This window comes from Heteronotia binoei, chromosome 4 (genome assembly GCF_032191835.1).
Source record: "Heteronotia binoei isolate CCM8104 ecotype False Entrance Well chromosome 4, APGP_CSIRO_Hbin_v1, whole genome shotgun sequence".
In the NCBI taxonomy this organism is placed as follows: domain Eukaryota; kingdom Metazoa; phylum Chordata; class Lepidosauria; order Squamata; family Gekkonidae; genus Heteronotia; species Heteronotia binoei.
In genome coordinates, this window is record NC_083226.1 from 158,486,492 (window position 1) to 158,509,443 (window position 22,952).

Consider the following 22,952-nt stretch of genomic DNA (forward strand, 5'->3'; position numbering starts at 1 on the left):
CTAACAATTGTCTCCGGTATTTTCCTTTACCAATGTCTCACCAAAATTGAATGATCTGCAATGTCAAAAGCTGCAGACTGAGAAGGATTAGTAATGAGGCAAATAGAGATCCATTTATCTTCCCAAACTAGTTCAGAATCCCAAATGAAACGGGTCAAAGGCAATACTCCTTCTAAGCAGTGGACTCTGGTGAGCAAAAATTCTACTGGCGGGGATAATTTTGTAGAAAAATAAGTGGTGCAGCTCATTAGCATAACTCATTAGCATATGCCATCCCCTACCAGCCAAAAGCAACCCGAAGCAAGAAAGGAGAGCCCCAGGTGCCACCCCACCTGCCACCCAAAATCACATGGAAGTGGAGAAAGGGTGGCTTCTCCAGGGGTTAATGAGGGCTGCTGGGGGTGTGGCAAAGCACCTGGTGGCTGGCTGCCCTTTCTCCTAATCCAGGGATTGTTATGCAGCTGCACCTACTATTCAGTGAACAAGGTAGGTGGGGAGAAGGGGCCATCAGAAAGGTTCAGGAGATGTGCTCCTGTGAGCTCCTGCTGAATTCAAGGCCTGAGTACTGGCATTAAAGTTGTGAGCTATTGCATACCCCTAGATTGCTCTGGGGGCGTTTTTCCTGAGCTAAGACAAAAATGTGTGAGTCAGAGACTAAAAAACTGTAATCTAGATACTAGATAGATCCAAATAGACAGCCATGTTGGTCTGAAGTAGTAGAACAAAATAGGAGTCGATTGCACCTTTAAGACCAACTTAGTTTTATTCAGAACGTAAGCTTTCGTGTGCATGCAAGCTTCTTCAGACAAGGAATGAGGTACAGTAGGCAGAGCCACATATAGCTGGTGGGGTTTGGAATGCAAGTGGTACAAAGTTAAAAACCAATAACAGAATAGTAAAATTAACAAATTCAGAAAACCTTTGATCTGGGTTGAATTAGTATGGGAAACCATAAAACAGTAACATGTCAGAATGTGAGAATGGCTGTTATTCCATTGCTAATAAACCTGGGTCAAAAAGAAGGCATTTCTTTCCCAGAAGTTTTTCCTGTCCAACTAATTTACCTTTTAACATGTAACGTAAGTATATACATCGTTCTAGTTTGCCATTAGGAAAAAATACATTAAAATATAGTAGAAGATGGGTTTCAGTTCTGTAATTCCTGATGTCAGTTTTGTGTCCATTTATCCTTTGGCAGAGGGTTTGTCCTGTTTGCCCTATGTAGAGAACTGAAGGAATTGTTGACTTTTAATGGCATATATAATGTTGGAAGATGAGCCAAGTGAATGAGCCTGAGACAGTGTAGTTAATGCTGTTAGGTCCAGTGATTGTGTTGTCTGGGTAGCAAAATTGGCACTTGGGTTTATTGCAAGCTCTGGTACCAGTGTCCCTGCTCAGATGAGATGTTGTATTGTTGTGGGTGAGGAGTTGTATGAGATTAGGGGGCTGTCTGTGTGCGAGAAAAAGTCCCCCCCCAGTACTTTTGAAAGAGAACTGTCACTGAGAAACCTGTGGGGGAATACTTTAACCTTCCAAAGCATTCAGTAGGTAACCTCAAAGTAGCTGTTTTACTGCAAAGGAACTTCAAGAACAGAATGGAGAGAGGAACTGGTGAATTGCAAATTATTATGAAACTTGGAACAAACACCTCCCCAGGACTGAACAGGGATATTGGATTTTTATCTCATTACAGATGCTAAACCCACTCTCAGAACTTGAAGAACAGAATGGAGAGGGGAATTGCTGAATTACAAACTATTATGAAACTTGGAACAAACACCTCCCCACGACTGAACAGAGATGTTGTTTTGTATTTTAATCTCATTACATATGCTAAACCCATTTTCACCAAGTAAGGTGATATATCCACAGTATTCTAACGTATTTCTCTTTTAGGATAGTGTATCAGAATTATGCTTTTGTATTGACATACTCAAACTAGGGATATTGGCTGTTTATCTCATTACATCTATTAAACTCATCTTCTATATTTTAATGTACAGTATTTTTTTCCTAATGGCAAACTGGAATGATGTATATATTTATGTTACATGCCACTTGGCATTCCAAACCCCACCAGCTATATGTGGTTCTGCTTACTGTACCTCATTCCTCGTCTGAAGAAGTGTGCATGCACACGAAAGCTTACATTCTGAATAAAACTAAAGGTGGTCTTAAAGGTGCAATTGACTCCTATTTTGTTCTAGATCATACTAACTCAGTGGTCAAGGGCATATGTGTTATGCAGGTGACCGTAGAGTTGCTGTGGCACCAGTTGTTCAATAACCTTACCTGGAAAAGGCATGCTTGCCAAATCTCCTCTTGTCAAAGTCTTCACCGTAGCTTTAAAAAACTCCCCAACCATCAAAAATGACTTAATGGTGTTATTTATTTATTTGATTATATTTTTAGCCCCCTCTTCCCACAGAACAGGCTCAGGGCAGGTTATTTAAAATTACAGAATAGAGACTAAAATGGCAAATTCTGCCTCACAAACATGGCCTATTGTCCAGGTCCAGCAGGGATGGAATGAAAGGGGGGTGGCCAATAACAAGTGACGTCCATTAGCGGAAAGCCTGGCAAAAGAGCTCTGTTTTACAGGCCCTGCTGAATTGAAGTAGATCCCACAAGACCCAGATCTCCAGGGGGAGCTCATTCCACCAGGCAGGGGCCAGGGCTGAAAAGGCCCTTGCCCTCATTGAGGCCAGACGGACATCTCTGGGTCCAGGTTTCACCAAAAGGTGTTGGGTCGCTGAAGCAGGGTCAAGGGCAGATAGCTTTTCCTGGCCTGGTTTTACAACCCAAGAGAGGCATAGGTCTAGTGTGTAGATGGCCTTCCCCCAAGAATCCTGCCAACATCAATCAGAGAGATCAATCTGAAATTATCTATACCTGGGGTGGCCAAACTGTGGCTTGGGAGCCACATGTGGCTCTTCCACACATATTGTGTGGCTCTTTAAGCTCCCATCACCCATCTTGGAAAAGACATTTATCTCTTTAAATAACTTCTTCAAGCCAAGCAAGTTGGCAGCTTGGAGAATGTATTTTAAGTTAAAGTTGCTTTCTTTCCACCTCTTCTTCCCCTGATCGATTTGCCTGCCTGCCTTGTCTTGTAGCTCTCAAACATCTGACATTCATGTCTTGTGGCTCTCAAACATCTGACATTTATTCTATACAGTTGACAAGCAGATGTTTATGCTGGGAATTGAACCTTGGACCTTCTGCATGCAATGCAGATGAACACATGAAGCTGCCCTATACTGAGTCAGACCCTTGGACCTCCAAAGTCAGTATTGTCTACTCAGACTGGCAGCTGCTGTTCAGAGTCTCAAGCAGAGGTCTTTCATATAACCTGCTGCCTGGTCCTTTCAAGTGGGGATGCCAGGGACTGAACCTGGGACCTTCTGCATACAAAGTAGACACTCTACTGCTGAGCCATGAATAGTCCCTAAAGAACTGGGGAAGAATGAATACATGAAGTGATCTTATACTGAATATAAGGCCCATCCAAGTCTGTATCACTAACAAAGATGAGTGATTAGGGCCACCATCATGGGCCAATTTAACAAGAACATTCCCTCAGTAATTTTGGGAAAGCAGACTCACGTCATGCCAGGCAGAACATGTTAAAAAGGTAAAGGTAGTCCCCTGTGCAAGCACCAGTCGTTTCCAACTCTGGGGTGACGTCGCATAATGACATTTTTACGGCAGACTTTTTACAGGGTGGTTTGCCATTGCCTTCCCCAGTAATTTACACTTCCCCCCAGCAAGCTGGATACTCATTTTACTGCCCTCAGAAGGATGGAAGGCTGAGTCAACCTTGAGCTGGCTACCTGAACCTAGCTTCTGCCAAGATTGAACTCAGGTTGTGAGCAGAGAGCTTCAACTGCAGTACTGCAGCTTTATCACTCTGCGCCACAGGGCTCTTAAGAACATGTTAGCTCCCCAGAATTTCATGAGGTAGTTCTATACTGGTGAATAGCCATAAGACTTACATTTGGGGAAAATTGGCAATTCTGCCCAGAATGGTCTAAGGAGGAATGAATTTGGAGATTACAAAATGAGCAAAATCAGTACCTTTCAAAAGCAGTGCATTTATAAGATGTGAATCTTGTTTGAAGACTAATAGTTCAATACGTTAAAAATGGGGGCTGGATGAAACATCATTCTATGGTCTAAAGTTTAGCAACAGTGCGTTTGTTAATTGCTGTATGTATGTATTATTAATGGCCCCTGGAACTGTTATTAACATTGGAAGGGAAAACGTTATGATCTGCCAAGGCATTTTGGTTTGCCATTTGGATACTGTTCCCAGTAAGCTTTCTAACAGCCATTTAGAAAACCTCCCAGAAACATCCAGATGGGCAGCTGTGTTGGTCTGAAGTAATAGGACAAAGTTGGAGTCCAGTAGCACCTTTAAGACCAACAAAGTTTTATGGAGAATGTAAGATTTCATGTGCTAAAAGCAGACTTCATCAGACAATAGTACCGGATGGAATTAGCATCCCTACATATAGAGAGAGTGGGCACTGAATTAATATGCAAAATAGTGAAAATGTTTTTAGCAGCTTAAATGTTTTCAGCATCTACATGTAATCACAAAAGCTTAACAATATGCAGCTCAACATTCTCATACAAACAGACTTGAAGATTGAAACTCCACAAATTAGGGTATGCACTATGCTTCGATTCCAAATGCTTATGCGACGTCTTAATCACCACAACGGAGCCAATAATTTCACACAGTCCAGTTTGATACACCATCAATTTATTTTCCAGCTCATAGTAAATATTTTTCTTAGTAGTTTTGGCTGTGAGCTTTTTGCTTATTCCAGAGCCTTCAGGGGAGGCCTGGAAACACCCCACAATTCTAAGTGATCTCCCGGAGATCAATTTCCCAGGCCAAAATGGCTGCTTTACTATGATATTACAACCTTGCTGGGCTCCCCCTCTCCCAAGGCTCCAGTCACAAATCTCCAATAATTTCCTAATCCACAGTTGGCTATTCTATCAGAAAGCGCGTACGATCAAGATTTGTGCGATTTAACCCCCCCCCCTAAAACTACACTTCCCTATAGCCTTTGCACGTCGAGGCGCACGCGCACGCCCGTCTTCGAGGCTCCCGTGCGCACGCCGTCTCTCTTCGCTTAGCCGCCCCTAAGAGAAGGGAGGCGCCGAGGACAAAACTACAGTTCCCGTCCCTCCTTTCACCCCTACCACCCACTCGCGCGTGCGCAACGGCGAGGCCTGGCTGATCAGTCCGCCGCCGTTGAAACCTTGTCGGTTGGTGGTGTGGAAAAGGAGCGGAAAAAAAAAGAGGGGAGGGTCGCGATAGCGCGCGCGCCTGTGTGTGTAGCTGAGGAGGACGAGTGTGCTTGGACCGCCACCATTGGTGACCACCCGGACCCATGATTCCCATATGCCCGGTAGTTTCTTTCACCTATGGTGAGTAACGGCCGTTAACGAGCAAGCGGGGGAGGGGGCAGAAGTGCCCCTGATGGAGTGGGGGGGGGGGCGCCGGTTGCCTCAGGGGGCGGCTCTAACTGGGCCTCTTCTCATTTCTTTCCCCTTCGCGCCATGTCGCCGCCGCAGTGCCCAGCCGGCTGGGGGAAGATGCCAAAATGGCCACCGGCAACTACTTCGGATTCACCCACACCGGGGCTGCTGCCCAGTATAGGTAAGGAAGGGGATGGAAATTTCCGCTCTGAATGTTTTTTCTCCCTCCTGGGTTGTCCGCGGTAGGCGAGGGCAGCCGTGGCTCCTCGCTCCCTCTGCCGTGCGCGGGGGTGTGCGAGCGGGCATGTTTAGGGACGTGTGTGTGTGTGTGTTGTGTCGCCGACCCAGCACCGTCAGGAGGGGTGGAGTCAGCGGCGCCAGGCCTCCTCAGGCCCTCTCCTTCGCTCCCTGATGAGAATTTCATAGCCCGGGCTCTTGCTCGGAAGTCTCTCTAATGCGGGTTGCCCTGGAGTTTGCTTCCTATTTATCTCTGTGCATGTTGATTGCCTTCCAAGTCTTTCCATGCGGATGGCGAATCTAGGAATTCATGACCTCCAAAACGGTCTTATTCTCTCACAGTCTTGCGAACGAGATAGATCCAAGTGGGCAGCCGTGTTGGTATGAAGCAGTAGAACAAAGTAGGAGTCAAGTGCACCTTTTAGACCAACGAAGTTTTATTCAGAATGTAAGCTTTCGTGCGCTTTTAAGTACACTTCATCAGACGAGGAATCAGGTACAGTGAGCAGAGCTACATATAGCTAGTAGGCGGTGGTTTAGAATGCAAAATGGTACAAGTTTAAGATCCAATGACAGAATAGTAAAATTAAACAAACTGAGCAGACCTTTGATCTGGGTAACATTAGCGTGAGAAACCAATAAAACAGTAACATGTCAAAATGTGAGAATGTCTGTTAATCACTCTATTGTTATAAGCCTGGGCCAAATTGAGGGCATTTCTTTCTCAGTCTTGCAAACTGGGGGCCGTGGTCAAGATGGGTAGCTGTGTTTGCCAGTAGCGATTGAAAAGAGCAGGGTAGTGCCTGAAAGATTTAACAAAATTTATGGCAGGAGATGCTCTCTTGTGAGTTCACTGTTTGCTTCTTCCTTGTAAGTCTATCTCATGTTGGGTCCAGTACTCCCTCAAAGCTGTGGGGTCTTGTGAGCAAAAATTCTACTTCTTGACCTACATGCATATTAAAATTGTGATCTACTGTATAAATTAGTTTGCTCTGGGACCATTTTTCCTGACCAAAGACAAAAATGCAGGAGCCGGAGGCTAAAAAACTGTGAGCTAGCTCACACTAACTCAGCTAAGAGGGAACACTGTCTGAGTCTTCCTTTTTTCCTGCTGCCTTCAACTTTTCCTAGCATTGCTTGTCTTCTTATAATGTGACCAAAATACAAGAACCTCAATCCAGTCATTTCAGCTTCTAAGGAGAGTTCAGGCTTAATTTGATCTAGAACCCACTTACTTGTCTTTTGGTGGACCATGGTATCAGTAACATTTTCCTGACATTCTGGTGCATTTTAAATCTCACTATTATTCCAAGGAGTTCAGGATGGTTTCCCCCTCCCCATCTTGTTCTCTCAATAACCCTGTGAGGTAGGTGAGGCTGAAAGAGTGTGACTTCCCCAAGGTCACCTAGTGAGTTCCATGAGAGAGTGGTGATTTAAACCCAGGTTTTTCTCAGGACTTGGTTCGTTGCTGTTCCCACTGTACTACTGGGTTCCAAGTAAGCAAGCAGCAGTTCTGTTTTATTCTCCACCAGAAAGTGTGGAAATAGTATTTTTTCTGGCTTCTGTTCCTCAGCAACAGTGTGTTACCTTGATGTTGGCAGTGGCAAACCACCTCTGCTCATCTCTTGCCTTGAAAATCCCATGGCCCTCCATGAGTTAATTGCAGCTTGAAGGCAGATAGTAATTATTAATAATAACTAAAGTATTCCTAACTTCTCTATGTTGTCATTGTACATGATCCACAGCTACAAGCAACTGTGATAAAAAATGCAATATAATGGTAATCTGCAGTATGTTTTTTTAAGTTACAGGAAGTTACTACTACTACTAATAAAGTTTGAAATGGAGTTGCTATTGCCATGTTTATTCTCTGAGACTATTTTTAAAAAATTCTGAGGTTTAGAGATCATTTGTAATGAAAACAGCATCAAGTCCTGTTCATAAATAATTAATTTTTTGTAGCACAAAGTTTCCTAGGCCAGTTCTGAAGCTAGATGACATCTTGTAGCTAGATGAAAATGGAAGGTGCTATGTTCACCTTTGTTTTGCCCATATAACTTTCATCTTCCATATGGCTTAGATACGTTAGGGACTCGCCCTTCCCCCTTTTAAAAAAGTTAGGGTGTTTAATGAGGGTGAAAGAAAAGCATCCTGGTCACTGGTTAATTTCTTTCAGTAATGGGCTTCCTCTTCTGTGCATGTGCACACTTGCACAATTGTCTCTTCAGGTTTTTTTTTTTCTCTGAGAAAGCAGAGACAACTAGCATGTAAATGTCAAATGCCCTCCATTGTTTGTATGAGGCTTAGTGGTTTTGTTGTCATCTGTAGCTTACACAATTATGCATGCAGTTGGATTAATAGAAACATGGATTGCAAATTTATAAATGCCTTCCTGAAACACTTGATCTTTCATCACATACCAGCAAGGAGCAGCTTCTATTTAGAAACAGGCTTTTAAGACTTTATGCTTGAGATTTCTGGACAGACTGCAGCATCTACAACATATTACCAGTTGCTGAAACTGAGTACTATCCTTTCTGACAGGATACTGTGATAAAACAGAGAAGGTGCTGGCATTGTGGTGGTCTTGGTGTAAGCATGTTAAGCATCTGTAAATAATTAAAGTTGTCAGCATGGTGTACTAGTTGTCAGCATGGTGTACTAGGATCTGGGACACCAGGTTTAATCCTAGATCTGCTGTAGAAGTTTGCTGGATGATCCTGGGCCAGTCACTCTCTCAGCCTAAACTACATCAGGCAGTATTTCCCCTCTAAGTTGAGTTAGTGTGAGCTAGCTTACAGTTTTTTAGCCTCCAGCTCACAAATTTATCTTAACTCAGGAAAAATGGCCTCAGAGCAAACTAATCTATGCAGTAGCTCATAACTTTAATGTCAGTAGCTCATGAAGTAGAATTTTTGCTCACAAGACTCCACAGCTTAGAGGGAGTATTGCTCACAGGGTCGTGGTTGTGAGAATAAGATGGAGCAGTGTTCTGTATTGGGGAGGAAAATTAGGTTTTAAAAACCTAAATAAGAAAATAAACTCTATGTATGTGTGCTGTGCAGTGTTCACCCATATTTCTCTAAATGTAGCAGACAGTTGTTCTATATATATATGTGTGTGTGTGTGTGTGTGTATATATTTTAAAACGATCTGTAGCTTTAAATGGTGGCTCTGTGTTTAAATTGAAATACCTTAAGACTCCCTAAATACATTTTTATACAGACTTTTCAGTTCTAAAAATGCAGTTATTCCCAGCTTCCCTCTCCCTGTTAGTCATGTTAGCTTTCTGTTACATCATCGGGGATCAAATTTGAGAGATGTCTGACACTTCATTAATTTACTGATCCTTCAGTTCCACTATGAGGTTTATATGTTTTGGGGTTTTTTGCATTTTGACACCTTGTTGGAAGGTCAAGGGTAAATGGAAAGAATTGGTTGTGTTTCCAACCCCAGTTTCAAATCTTGCTTCTTGCTGTAATGAATCACCTTTCAAACTAACAATGCAGGGTGAAATGATCTTTTATTCCTTCCACATTCTTGACTCTTATCTACTGACAAGAGGAGGCAGTTAACTAGGGTGTCACAGTATCCTTCAACCAAGAGTTACTGCAGAACAGGAAAGTGAAGAAAGGAGCAAAGTGTCTGTTTTCAATTCCAAATCACTGCACCCCCACCCCATTCCATGATTGAAAGGGCAACAGAAAAAATTGAGGTTGTCCCATAATGATACAGAGGCTCCCACATGACAGTTCCTCCACTCACTCACAAGGCTTCCCATGGTACCAGCTTTTCCTCACAGGGCAGTTCTGTTCTTTGCTTAGGGTGGGTGTCTTTGTATTCTTCCATCTGGTTCATCTTCCTTCTCTAATCCATAGCACAGGATAGAAACATCACAAGTATAGGAGCAACAAAGAGATGGGCTGTCATAACAAATAGCTCAGTCAACATCTCAATATTAATAGATCCCCTTAGTGCAATAAAAGAGGAGCACAAAGAAAAGTGTCTAGAATCATCTCACCAAATTCAGAAGGAGATGCTTTTCATTCCAAGAACAGCAAGGAATTTTTCAAAGCTGGTATCCACCTTGTATTTGGAGAATGAAACCTTCAATGGTAGATCATTTAAGGGGTATCTTTTCCCAGGGCACTCAGGGAAGCTTCCTTAACATCATTAATCTTGATCATACCATCTCCTTTCCTCATCCAAACCCAAGTCTCACAGTTTGGCAAAGAATGTTGGCAAGAAATTAAGAGGAAGTCATTTCAACCTTTTCAGGGTTTCAGAATTCCTAGCACACTCTTCCGCAGAGGCCTTCCAGTATGCAGTCTATCTTTGGCAGTGACCATAACAGCATGCCACAATAGCTGGCTAAAACAGATATACATTCTACAATGAACGTTATAGCATCAACTCACTGTTATGTAAGGAAACCTTTTAGGTGATTTACTGAAGCCATAGGAATATTAACATGTCCTAAACAAGATTCTCTCTGTGTTTTCCCCACATACAAATAAAAGGTAGCAGGAGATGAATTATCTAAAGATTTGTCTATCTCTTCTAATCTGTGGTGCAGGAATTTCAAACATTACAAGCATAAGAATTCAAACTTTGCTGATGGACTTGCATAATAAACAAATTCTGAGTCCTTTAATTCCCAGTACTACTTTGTGCTTGGAGATCCTTTGTCAAGGATGGATGCTCCAAAAAATCTAGACTTTACTAGTGAAGCCATTGGGGTTTCAAGACCAGCCCCCAGGCTTATTATCAGAGTGAGTATCAGCCAACAAATGAAAAGGGTGATAACATTCAGCCTGATGCCTGAAATTTCTCACTGGGAGACCATTTCTGTTCTCATGGAATTAGGGAGACTGCAGTTGGATATTAAAAAGACTGAACTGGCTGCAGTTACTTACTGAAAATGAGAAAACTCTCAGGACAAGCTTATCATCTCTCTTATGTCTTGATTGTTAGGGAAATGCTCCAGACTCAAGACAGCCATTCAGCTTTTCCTTGATATAAAGCAACTGGGATAGTGCCAGCACCAGAGATATCCTTACTCATTCAATTCCAGCAAATTCCTCAAGTATCTAAACCTGTTGTTGCAAAATAGGAAGCTTTGAATTGAAACGCTTGAATGAGATGCTTAAGCCATCCAGGAAGGAAGAATTTCAGCCTCCATAGATATGACAAAAGCTCTGGCTTCATATTCCAACCCTTCCATTGCATTGCAGATTTTGAAGATATACTTATGGCATACATTGCTTTCAGTGTTTATTTACTTCCGCCTTTCTCACTGAAATTCCAAGTAGATTACAACCCTTCCAAAAAACCTCAGGAAGGTTAAGACATCCAATAAATAATACAATAAAACAAGGCCATTAAGGATTTTGTAAGGATAATTGGCACCTTGAATTAAACCTTGTAACTTTTTGGAGTGACTTCAGAATGCATGCAATATTCATTCTCCACCTAGTTTCCAATAGTAACCAAGCTGCAACGTTCTATACCAGCTGGAGTTTCTGAGTTGATTTTAAGGGCAAATGCGTGTAGAGTCATTACAATAGTCTGACCTCAAGGCAACCATAGCATGGGTCCATGTGGCAACATCAACTGAGTCAGGGTAGGTAGAGTTGGGTGTTGTCAGCATATTAATGACGCCTAATTCCAAAGCCATAAATGATTTCTCCTGAAGGCTTTATATAGTGATTGAATGGTGTGGAATAGAACAGTATCAAGCCTAGTGGAACCTGACAGAGTACGTCTCACACTGAGGGCAGCTGTGAGACTGCAACAGCATCCTTCTAAGTCAAACTCATAAGGAACAATTTAAACTACTCCAAATCATGTCCTTTGATTCTTATGTCTGCTTCCAGACACCTCAATAGTGTCAAATGTTACTAATAAATCCAGTGACAGCTACCACTGCCATTTCCATCCCATAAACTGGCCTAAAACCAGAATGAAAGGGATCTTATTTGAATTAATCATCCAGGAAGACCTGGAGTTGTTCTGCAACTGCTCTGTTATCTTGCCCAGCAAGGGCAAATTAGAGACTGAAGAAGAAGAAGATGAAGATATTGGATTTATATCCCGCCCTCCACTCCAAAGAGTCTCAGAGCAGCTCACAATCTCCTTTCCCTTCCTCCCCCACAACAGACACCCTGTGAGGTGAGTGGGGCTGGAGAGGGCTCTCACAGCAGCTGCCCTTTCAAGGACAACCTCTGCCAGAGCTATGGCTGACCCAAGACCATGCTAGCAGGTGCAAGTGGAGGAGTGGGGAATCAAACCCGGTTCTCCCAGATAAGAGTCCGCACACTTAACCACTACACCAAACTGGCTCTCCGATTTGATATAAAATGTTTTAAATACATAAATAGTCTAGTGATTTTAGAATTCCTTAAATACAATGCTTTTATTGTTTCTACCTCAGTTACAGCTGTTAGGTCATGTGGAAAGTGGAATTCTTGCATCTGTAGGGTATTAACAATAGAACTGTATTTTTATTCAGTTGAAGCAATTTTTTTTTGTTTCTGGATAAAAATGCCATCTCATTGCATACTGTATGGGAAGACCTTATTCCTCTAGTAAATGTAGACCAGAGTCCAGAGAAGCACGTGTATGAAGCAGTCCCTCTGCTCTTACAGAATTGATGTTTGCCAATTATCTGGTCCTGAAATGTTGTCTTTGAACAAAGGGGTCTCACAGGATAATTTTTTATAAATTAGTTGGATTAGAAAAAAATAATGTTATGGATAAGACTAATCCCTTACTGTTGTAAAGCTGTACCAAACACAGAAATATGTCTCATTCACCTATGGACACTTTCTGTCCAGAATGCGTTGGTGAATCGTAAGACTCCCTTGTGGACCTGTGCTCACAGAACTTAACTACACCTTTCCTGCTGTAGCCTGCTGTGCCCTACAAAATGCAGGACCTGGAAGTTGGTGGATCCTTGGTAGCAGCGTGGTGTGCAACGTGAGAGTCTGCGGTGGGAAGGGAGGGGAAAGCTTGTGTGAGTGAAAGTGCCCTGTGCATGATGAGAGAAGACTTGGGATCGAACCCCTTGTGTTTGTCCTATACCGCTGAGACTAATATGAAAGTCAGCCAGATAATAACTTACGGCACTTTATCAATTGTTATTAAATATATAGTGCTGACTGACAAAGTCTGGGTGATAAATGTGTTGGGCGGGGGGAGGAAAGAAAAATGAAGATTTTTTTTTAAAAGGGGGAATGGAAAGTTCTACATTGACTTTTAACCTTATAGTGCTTTTATCTCAGTAGTATTCTTAGAAGCAGAATGGGTAACTACTGAATACAGATACATTTACTTTCTATTCTGCCCTTGACAGAGACAAAATTTAAAAACTAAAAGCCAGTTCTTAGAGTAGTGCTACTGGTCTGAGTCACAATCAGAGTAATCTCATTGCTTTCCTCATACATCAGTAATTCTTCACATTGAAATTAACAGTATGATGCTACAGGAATTGTCAAATTTGGGTACAGCAAGTTTTTAGCAACATGTGCAGCATTGAGTTACTTCATATACTGAAGAGAGCAGAGCAGTTTGGTTTATTTATTCAAACTGTTTATATCCTACCTTCCTGCAGAACATCTCAGGACTCAGTATGGGTGACAACAATGTAAAATTAATTTTATAAAACATTAAACATGTATAAAAACATTTAAAATCAGCTTATGCCACCCATCCTCCCTTCCACCTAGGCTCAGAAAATTTCCCCCATTCTAAGTATCATATTTTCTAATGCAACAGCAGATGAGAATATCTGGTAGAACTCCTTTTACAGTGATTTTCTTATTACAGCATAATAGCCCAAAAGTTTTGTTACAATGTGTGTGTATGGGGGTGGGTGCGGGTGTAATTTCTAATATGAACACTTTCTGTCCAGAATGCGTTGGTGAATCTTTGGTTGAAATTAAAGAGAAGGAACAAACCTTGCTGGTACCTAGTGAGTGACTGTACAGGAAGGAACCTTTAAAACTGCTAATTCAGGAATAAATCTGTGGTTGTGTGTCTGTGGTGGGAGGAGTCAAGTAGGAATGGGCTATGGATTTTTCAGACATGAATTGTTCAGACTAAAAAGCAGTGAAGAAATAAATAGCAGGTGACAGTTCCTTGTGGTAGTTTGTGTCACTTGGCGCACTAGTTCAGAAAGTTAGTCTCCCTTTCAGTATCTTCCTTGTGCCTTTGGAGGCTCAACAGACCTCACCAGTGCTTGTGTGCGTTCCTGAAGGTGACAGTTATATGGAGGCTTTCTTCTTGAACCCCTGCAGCAAGTGTTCATTTCCTGCAGTATGCCAAATCTGGCAAACTCGATCACTGGCTCTGCATTCTGTGGCAGAAGCAAGGGGAACAGGTTTGCTAAAGTAAAAGTGGTAACAGAACCTTGTTGGCCTTGGAAATAATAACACTAAGGCTGTTCATTCTGTACCATGACAAAATATATATTTGTCAAATAAAATGTTTGAAATGCTTCTTTAAAAGATATTCTTTTGTACCATAACATTTTATTTTGTTTTAAAATTACAAATTAATTAGTGTTAATTGTCTATAGTTCTGCTCTGTCTAGTTTTGTATTTTTCAATAGCATTTTATGAGCGCTTGTTTAAGAATGATATAAAAATTCTATGAATCTGTGTAGATACCGCCCATTTCAATTTTTTCATCTTCCATTTTTCTTAACATTTCCTGAATTTTCTTGTTTGTTTCTAGAGCATATTTGCTTCAAAGAACTGGCATGTTTCTGTTAGGCTGATCTTGGAAGCTGTTAAAAGTTCTGGGTAGGGAGCAGATAAAACAACACATTTCCACAGAAAATGTTTTGGAAAGCCACAAACGCTGCTGCTTCTTCAGTGGACCTTTCTCTTCAACAGCTTTCTAGGCTTGTGCTTCTGGCTCTAGTCTTACACACTTACTGTGCAGTAGAATAATAATAGCTATACATTGGAATGATGTCAACAAACTACAATACTTCTCTTTGTAAGCGTAGATTGCCACAAAATCTGACTAATTTGATAGGCTTAGACATTCCTTCAAAATACTTTGTTAAAATCATTCATCAGTTAAATTATTCTGAACAAAAGTAAAATTAATATGACAAGTAACTTTGAACCCCATCCAAAGATGTGTGCTAAATATCTTGCATGCTCAGCTGAACTTTTCAAGGCCACTGAGCCCCATTAAAAAGCTTTAATGAATTTTGAATTCTAGAATTTATTTTAAATAGTATAAATTGTTTCTAGATTTGTTTTAGCATTTATTTTTTCAGGTGCACATGAACCTGGGACAGTGTGTCAGGCAATTAATAATAGTACTTCTTGTCATCTTCCATATGCAGCCAGCAGCCAGCTTCAGGTGTAGCCTATTCCCATCCGACAACAGTTGCCAGCTATACTGTTCATCAGGCGCCAGTAGCTGCACACACAGTCACTGCTGCCTATGCCCCAGCAGCCGCAACAGTTGCAGTAGCCAGGCCTGCTCCAGTGGCTGTTGCAGCTGCTGCAACAGCTGCAGCCTATGGAGGCTACCCTACAGCACATACGGCAACAGATTACGGATATACACAGAGGCAACAAGAAGCTCCCCCACCGCCACCTCCAGTCACTACTCAAAACTACCAGGTAAGTGTACTTAGTGGAAAAAACTGTTACTTCTATAGTAGATTAATTTTGTATCTTCTTTTGAAAAGAAGTAAGGCCTTAGGAAAAGGATATACATAAATCCTCTGAGGTGTTTAAAATATGTATAGGCCGCTTTGCCCCCCATCAAGATGCCCCGAAGTGGCTTCCACTAAAAAGAAATACAAAATGCAATTAAAGAACCAGCAAAAGAAAACTTAAGTTACCTTCAGATCTGGTCCAGGTACCTCAGAATGTCTACCTTCTGGAGGAAGGATGTGCAAATTGTTCAGGCGCTAATGACCATATAAGGTTATTCTTATCACATATTCAGGCATTTCTCTGAAACCATGTAGATGATAAATGTTTAAAAGGAACCAAGACCTTACAAGTAATGATAGAATACATAAATAGGATTGACAGGATATGGAGGACATGTTGATTTGGGGCTGTGTCTGGCCCAGACACTTGTGCAGTTCAAAGCTTAGTTTGAATTTAAAAACTTGGCCTTGCCAGTGTAAACATGTAAAGTTGGAATGATTTTGAGTGTGTGAGAAATACCTTTTTCTAAATCATGGAATAATTAGTCAAGTTAAGCACTATTGGCTAGTAAAAAAATTACGCCCTGCTTAGGGAACTCAGGACATCCATTCCTGGTGTGCATGTTTGCGCTACAAAGTAAATATTCTGTACCAAGAAGAGCTGAACTCTGTAGTCCTTATAAATTATTTCAGTTTGTTTCATTTTGTATTTTGTCTTGTTCCTTTTTCCTGAAAGTTGTACTTTACTTCCCAATCCTGTTTCCTACGAGACTTCAAGCATGCCTATTTTAATATAGATGCTTTGCAGTACAGCATCTTTTTTTCTGAAATCAAGAGGTGGCTTCAGACCTAAGAAAATGATATCTCCCTTTAAAGCATGACTTAGTTACTTAAAGGATAAAAGGTTGCTTTGATCATTTTAGCACTAAACTAACTTGGCACAAACTAAGAAGTTGTCCGATGGGACTCTGTGGAATAGAAAGACAGACTCTAAATAAATATTAATGCCAGGAAAAATTATACTTCAGTCACAAGATGGTTCTGTTAAACCTGTGTTTTAAAGAATAATGTAAATAACTTGGAATCATCTAGAATAATTTAGTACCAATCTCGTGTGTTCCAGGAAAAAAGCTCAGATCCTCAAGTCTTTTTTCCTTCCCTGTGCATTTTTAAGGACTCCTACTCATATGTTAGATCCACTGCTCCAGCTGTGGCTTATGACAGCAAGCAATATTATCAACAACCCACGGCCACGGCAGCTGCAGTGGCAGCTGCTGCCCAGCCACAACCTTCTGTAGCTGAATCGTACTACCAGACAGGTGAGTTGCATTCCTTGGGATCCTTTAAAATGCATGTATATTTTGGAGAGCCGCCTTGGTCTTATCCAGATGCCCTACAACACCACCCCACCACCACCCTTTCTGGGGTTATTTAGGATGTAGATGGGCCACCTATGCTTTACATCTCCATTATAGAAGAACTTGTATTTTTAAAAGTTGAGTTTAGCTGGAGAAATAGTTTTCTGAATAATTTTGTTCTGCCTATTAATAACTATTATCCGAATAGTCAGTTGATTTTTAGAGACAGATCTGTATGGTGTACATATAGATTAGTTTGGAACGCAGTCCTAACTGTGAACTAGTCACCACCTCTCTCAGTCAAACAATGCACTTTGCATAGTAATCAGAATTATGACTTGAAGTTGTTATGCCTGTATCCTGTTCAGTTTGGCTGAATAAAATATGAGCAAGAATGTGAGAAAATATGAGAGATAATGAAGTTTATTTTTTAATCAGTTACTTTCATTTTAGCCAGGATACATATTGGCTTGTATCCAATCAACTGCCAATGGAAGGTGCATGGTTTTAGCCTTGAGTTGGTCTTGATCCCATGTTAATTACACTGATTAAAAAGAAAGGAGGATCTCTTTCATCCTCTTCCCACTGCAGTCCCACTACCTGCATAGCTGTTAATCCATATGTGCATTATTGGAATAATTGTTCTGGAAATAGAGAAGAACATGGTGAAAACAAGCACATTCCACATGGTTGGTAGGAAACAAGTCATTGTCCAAGGCTGAAGAATGTAAATAAACATGCAGGTTTAAGAAGCATAAAACAGCAAGAGAATGGAAACAAAAAAACCCTCCTAATGTCTGAATACTACATAAGTGCCAAGGATTGAAACATTTAAAAGCTGGGATGGAATTTGAACCCACATGTTCTCTTTCACTCTGACAAGGTGAAAAAAATAAAAATGTAGCTGTTACTGAATTGTTGAAAGACCGTTTCCTTGTGAATTTTTTTGGATTATAACTTTGTTCTTCTCTCCTGATCAGCTCCAAAAGCTGGCTACAGTCAAGGAGCAACTCAGTATACTCAAGCCCAGCAAACCCGACAGGTGACTGCCATAAAGCCGGCCACTCCAAGCCCAGCTACCACAACCTTCTCCATATATCCTGTATCTTCCACTGTGCAACCAGTTGCTGCTGCTGCTACTGTTGTCCCCTCATATACCCAGAGTGCCACGTACAGTACAACTGCAGTTACTTACTCTGGTGAGTAGTGTTTACAGAAAGGATCGTGGAGGCTAGAAATGACAGTTCAGGGGTCTTCGAGATGCTAAGATCAGAGTGGCAAGGATACTGCACCAAATGTGTCTGGACTTTTCAACAAGAAAAGCCAGACTGTGTTCAAAATAGATTATACACAGGTACATTTTTTAACTTTATCTAAGGTATGATCGAACTGTAACAAGGACGATTGAAGGAAAATGATGATAGGCCATTATTGCAGGATGTGTGATAACAGAGAGCTGTTTAGGAGTCATGTCCTGGTTATCTATGTTCTGATTACAGAGCCCTGCTGGATCAGACCAGTGGTCCATCTAATCCATCCTGTCTCATGCAGTGGTCAACCAGTTCCTCTGGAGAGCATAGAGGCCGTGACTTTCCCCTGGTGTTGCCTCCTGGCTCTGAAATTCAGAGGTTTATTGCCTCTGAATGTGGAGGTTCTTCTCAGTCACCATGGCTAGTAACCATGTCAGACCTGTCCTCCATGAACCTGTCTAATGTCTTAAAGCTGTCTATTCCTGTGGCCATCGCTACATCCTCTGGCAGTGAATTTCACATTTTAATCACTCTTTGTGTGAAGAAGAATTTCCTTGGGTCTGTCCTGAATCCACTGCCCATCAGCTTCATTGGATGCCCTTGGGAGAGGGTGAAAAGTGACTTTTTGTCAACTCTATCCACGCCATGCATAATTATATAAACATTCTATCATGTCCCTCCTTAGTTGTCTTTTTTCTAAACTGGAAAGTCCCAGACTTTTCAGACTTCCCTCATGCAGACATGTTACAGATTGAAAAAAATTTGTGTGACCATGTTCGGTAGAAGCATTTTAGATGAATGCCAAAATAATCTGTGCTGCTTGCATACAGACTGTTTATATTGTTGCTTTAGTTTTGATTTGGTTTAAGTAACCTCATCTCTGCACATTATGTTAGTGCTGAAAATAATGGGGTAGATCAAACCATCCTCCAAGTAGCCTTCTTTCAGTCTAAGCCAATTTAAGAGCCACTTAATTTGGAGGAAGGCTTCTTAGATTGGAAGAAGTCTTCTGGCTTTAAATATTTTAATAAATAAATAAACTTTGTTCAGTGGAGTGGTAGGATATGGATAGAATCCACCCTGCTTTAGTAAGAGGAATTCTAGCTATATGTCCAAGAAACTCTGTTTAATTATAATTGCCAAATTTTTATAAATACAACTCTCTTTTTCTTGGTAATTTTTTTAAAGGTACCTCTTACTCTGGCTATGAGGCTGCAGTCTATTCAGCTGCATCATCTTATTACCAGCAGCAGCAACAGCAGCAGAAACAGGCAGCGGCGGCAGCAGCAGCTGCTGCTGCCACAGCCGCTTGGACGGGAACCACCTTCACTAAGAAGGCACCATTCCAAAACAAACAGTTGAAACCAAAACAACCTCCCAAACCGCCCCAGATCCATTATTGTGACGTTTGTAAGATCAGCTGTGCTGGACCACAGGTACCATTGTCTTTTCATTGTGGAATCAGTTTATGTGTAGCAAATATTCATATGTTCGAAGCCAGGAAGACTTCAGACTTAGACTATGTACTGCAGTAAACGTTTCTGTACTTGAAAAGGCACACAATAGGATGTTTTGGGACTCATGAATTCATTAACTCATCGCAAGTTAGATGCAATGATGCCATTTAACATATACACATTGTATATTCAAGATGCTTCCCATATTTATGGAGCGACATCAGGCTAGCATGATCCCTTTGGGATTTAGGCTTTGCAATTGCCCCCAGCTGTGGTATGTTTGTAAGGGGAGGACACTGCAAGAAACACCACACAGAATGAATTCTCTGAGGTTTTTTTATCCTGGCTGCGGTTTTATGTAATGTCAGATACAGTATTCTGTTCCTTGTTTCTGCTTCAAACCAAATATGTATTAACTTAGAATAAGGCCTGTTGTGGAGAAATATGCATGGGCTCTAGAAAGAGGCTGTGGTGAACCAATAACAATAAGGGAACTTGGAGACGTAATGACATCTCAAAAGAATGGTAAAGCCCCGGGTCCAGATGGACTACCTGTGGAATTCTACAAAGCTTATGAGGAGCCCTTACTGTTACTATTCAAACGTCTCCTTGAAAGGATTCAAGACGAAGGCCAAATACCAGCTTCATGGCAAGAAGCTACAATATCCTTAATTCCAAAAGAAGGTGCAGATTTGAAAAATATAAAAAACTATCATCCAATTTCTCTTAAATGTGGACTAAAAAATCTTTGCTGCAATATTGGCATACCGTTTGAGGAAAGTTCTACAGTCCACAATACATCAAGATCAGGCTGGATTCCTTCCCGGAAGATATTTGAAAGATAATGTTAGAACAGTTTGTAATATATTGGAATATTATGAGACTCATCCAGAGAAACAACTGGCACTAATTTGTTTGGATGCTGAAAAGGTCTTTGATAATGTTTGTTGGCAATTTATGTTACGACAACTGAAAGGTATGGAATGTGGTGAAAATTTCTTGAGAGCAATAGAATCAATATATTCTTCCCAAAGAGCAAGGGTGATGGTGAATGGTGAACTAACAGAAGCAATTAATATTCAAAAGGGGACAAGACAAGGCTGCCCACTGTCACCACTCCTTTTTATTTTATGTTAAGAGATATTGAATAATCAGATAAGAGAAGATACAAGTATCAAGGGAGCGGTCGTAAAAGGCAAACAATACAAATTGAGAGCTTTCGCAGATGACCTAGTTTTTATATTAGAGGGACCGATAGACTCAATAGACTGTCTTATAAACAAGATCACTCAATTTGGTCACTGGGCAGGATTGAAGATCAACTACCACAAAACAAAATTTTGGCAAAGAATATGACGCTAAAACAAATTCAATCTCTTCAACAAAAATCAGGGTTTTTCTATGAGAAAAGAATCAAATATTTAGGTGTACTTATTTCAAATAACTGTAGCAGTTTAAAAATGGACAACTATGATAAACTACTCAAAAAAATTAAAAAAGACTTGGAAAAATGGCATGATTTGAATTTATCCTTATTGGGAAGAATACCTTCAATAAAGATGAATATCCTCCCAAGACTATTATTTCTATTTCAAACTATCCCAGTATTCTTAACTGGTGGGTTTTTTCAAGAATTGAATAAGATGGTTTCTAAATATATTTGGCAAGGCAAAAAACCAAGAATCAAACTAAAGATACTGCAAGATTCTAAACAGAGAGCAGGTATGGGCCTTCCAGATTGGCAATCGTGCTACAAAGCTTCTGTGCTCTTGTGGGTTAAGAGACTGGATACTGTTGAATGATAAGAGGCAATTGCTGCTAGAGGGACATGATTTTCATTTGGGCTGGCATGTGTATCTATGGTATCAAAGACTTTAAGGACATTCTTATTTTAAGAATCATTGGTTCTGGAAATCTTTGTATCACACATGGTCATGGTTAAAAACAAGAATTTATAAGAAAATTCCAAAATGGATATCTCCAGTGGAAGCATTCACTCATCCAAATCTTATAAAACCTAACCAAGTTATAGATATGACCTGCTGGGAAAAGACAATCAACTGAAAACCAGTGAAGAGTTAGAAAGCATGGACATTAAAATGAATTGGTGGTTGAGAATGCAAGTCGAATCTAGGTATGTCAAAGACAAGACGATAGACTTTAACACAGAACAATCGGCATTTGATAAAAATTTTCTAGGTCCTCAAGAAAAGCTAATCTCCAAACTATATGCATATCTACTACAGATGAAGATGCAAGATGAAGTTGTAAAAGATTGTATGGTCCAATGGGCGAAAAACTTGGGTCATAATATTATGTTAGAAGAATGGGAAAGGTTGTGGAAATTCAATAATAAACTAACCAGGTCAGTAACCTTTAAAGAAAACTTGTATAAGATGTTTTATAGATTGTACATGACTCCACAGAAGTTGTGTAAGATGTATACTAATATGTGTAACAAATGTTGGAAATGTGCTAAACAGGTGGATTCTTTTTATCATATGTGGTGGTCATGTGAGATGGTGAAGGAATATTGGAAAATGGTTCATGAATTACTACAGAAGATTATGAAGACGCAGATTCAATTCAAACCAGAACTATTTTTATTGAACATATTTCCTAAGGACTATTCCAAAGAGATGAGACATTTGTTGGCGCATTTCAATACAGCAGCCAGGATTCTTTTGGCACAGAGATGGAAACTTCAGGAAACTCCCACGAAAATAGACTTGGTGGGGAAAATTCTGGAAACAGCAGAGTTGGACTTTTTATTCCAGCTGTTGGCTGAGAAATCTAAGGAAGAAGCAAGAAAATATTGGTTGAAATTCTATGCCTGGCTAGATACGCAAGACTCTTAAGATTCTCTGGTGTGAACTGATATCTCCTTTTTCCTGTATTCCATATTGTAAGATTGTTTCTACTGGAAATGTCAAATCCAATAGGTGTTTTAACAAGAAGAATTGTAATATAAAATATCAAAACGCTGATGATGTAAAGCTAAGAGATAATATGTCACAATCCATGTATTTTAAGAAAGTATAGCAGATGCAGACTTGTATTTTTTAAAGTACTCTCTATGCAGATTAAGACTGATTTGTAACCTTTATTTCTTACCCTGTGTTTATCCCCTATTCCCAATTCTTAAAACTAATAAAAACTTTTAAAAATAGAAAGAGGCTGTGGGCGAGTGCCTCTCCACCCTTGCTGTCTTTCCACCCACCCACCCACCCACCCAAGTAAAGGCATTCCCCCCCCCCACCTCAAGAGGAACTGATCTTTGCCATATGGAGAGCAGTTGTAATTCTGAGTTATCTCCAGTCCTCACCTGGAGATTGGTAGCAGTGGTTCCCAGAAGGAAATGGCTGATTGGGGGGGGGGGGTGAAATTTCCAATCCTGGAGTTGGCAACTGCTAATTCATACTGGCTGCCTTGGGAGAACTGCTGTTGAACAGGGGTAAGTAACCAGACCTAG

General features: G+C 40.7%; 1 protein-coding gene and 1 non-coding gene across 2 annotated transcripts in view; both read left to right on the plus strand.

Moving 5' to 3' along the window:
* Positions 1-5,301: 5,301 nt before the first annotated feature.
* Positions 5,302-22,952, plus strand: part of ZFR (zinc finger RNA binding protein) — a 44,421-nt gene continuing 26,770 nt past the window's right edge. The window contains exons 1-6 of the mRNA XM_060236098.1: positions 5,302-5,445; positions 5,593-5,677; positions 15,095-15,377; positions 16,590-16,734; positions 17,754-17,972; positions 19,212-19,459. Of these exons, the coding sequence (XP_060092081.1) occupies positions 5,409-5,445; positions 5,593-5,677; positions 15,095-15,377; positions 16,590-16,734; positions 17,754-17,972; positions 19,212-19,459 (1,017 nt within the window). The 5' untranslated portion in view covers positions 5,302-5,408. The remainder of the gene's footprint in view (positions 5,446-5,592; positions 5,678-15,094; positions 15,378-16,589; positions 16,735-17,753; positions 17,973-19,211; positions 19,460-22,952) is intronic.
* On the plus strand, positions 14,062-14,198 carry LOC132570662 (small nucleolar RNA SNORA66). The gene has a single exon (XR_009555361.1). It is a non-coding gene; the product is annotated as a small nucleolar RNA SNORA66 (small nucleolar RNA).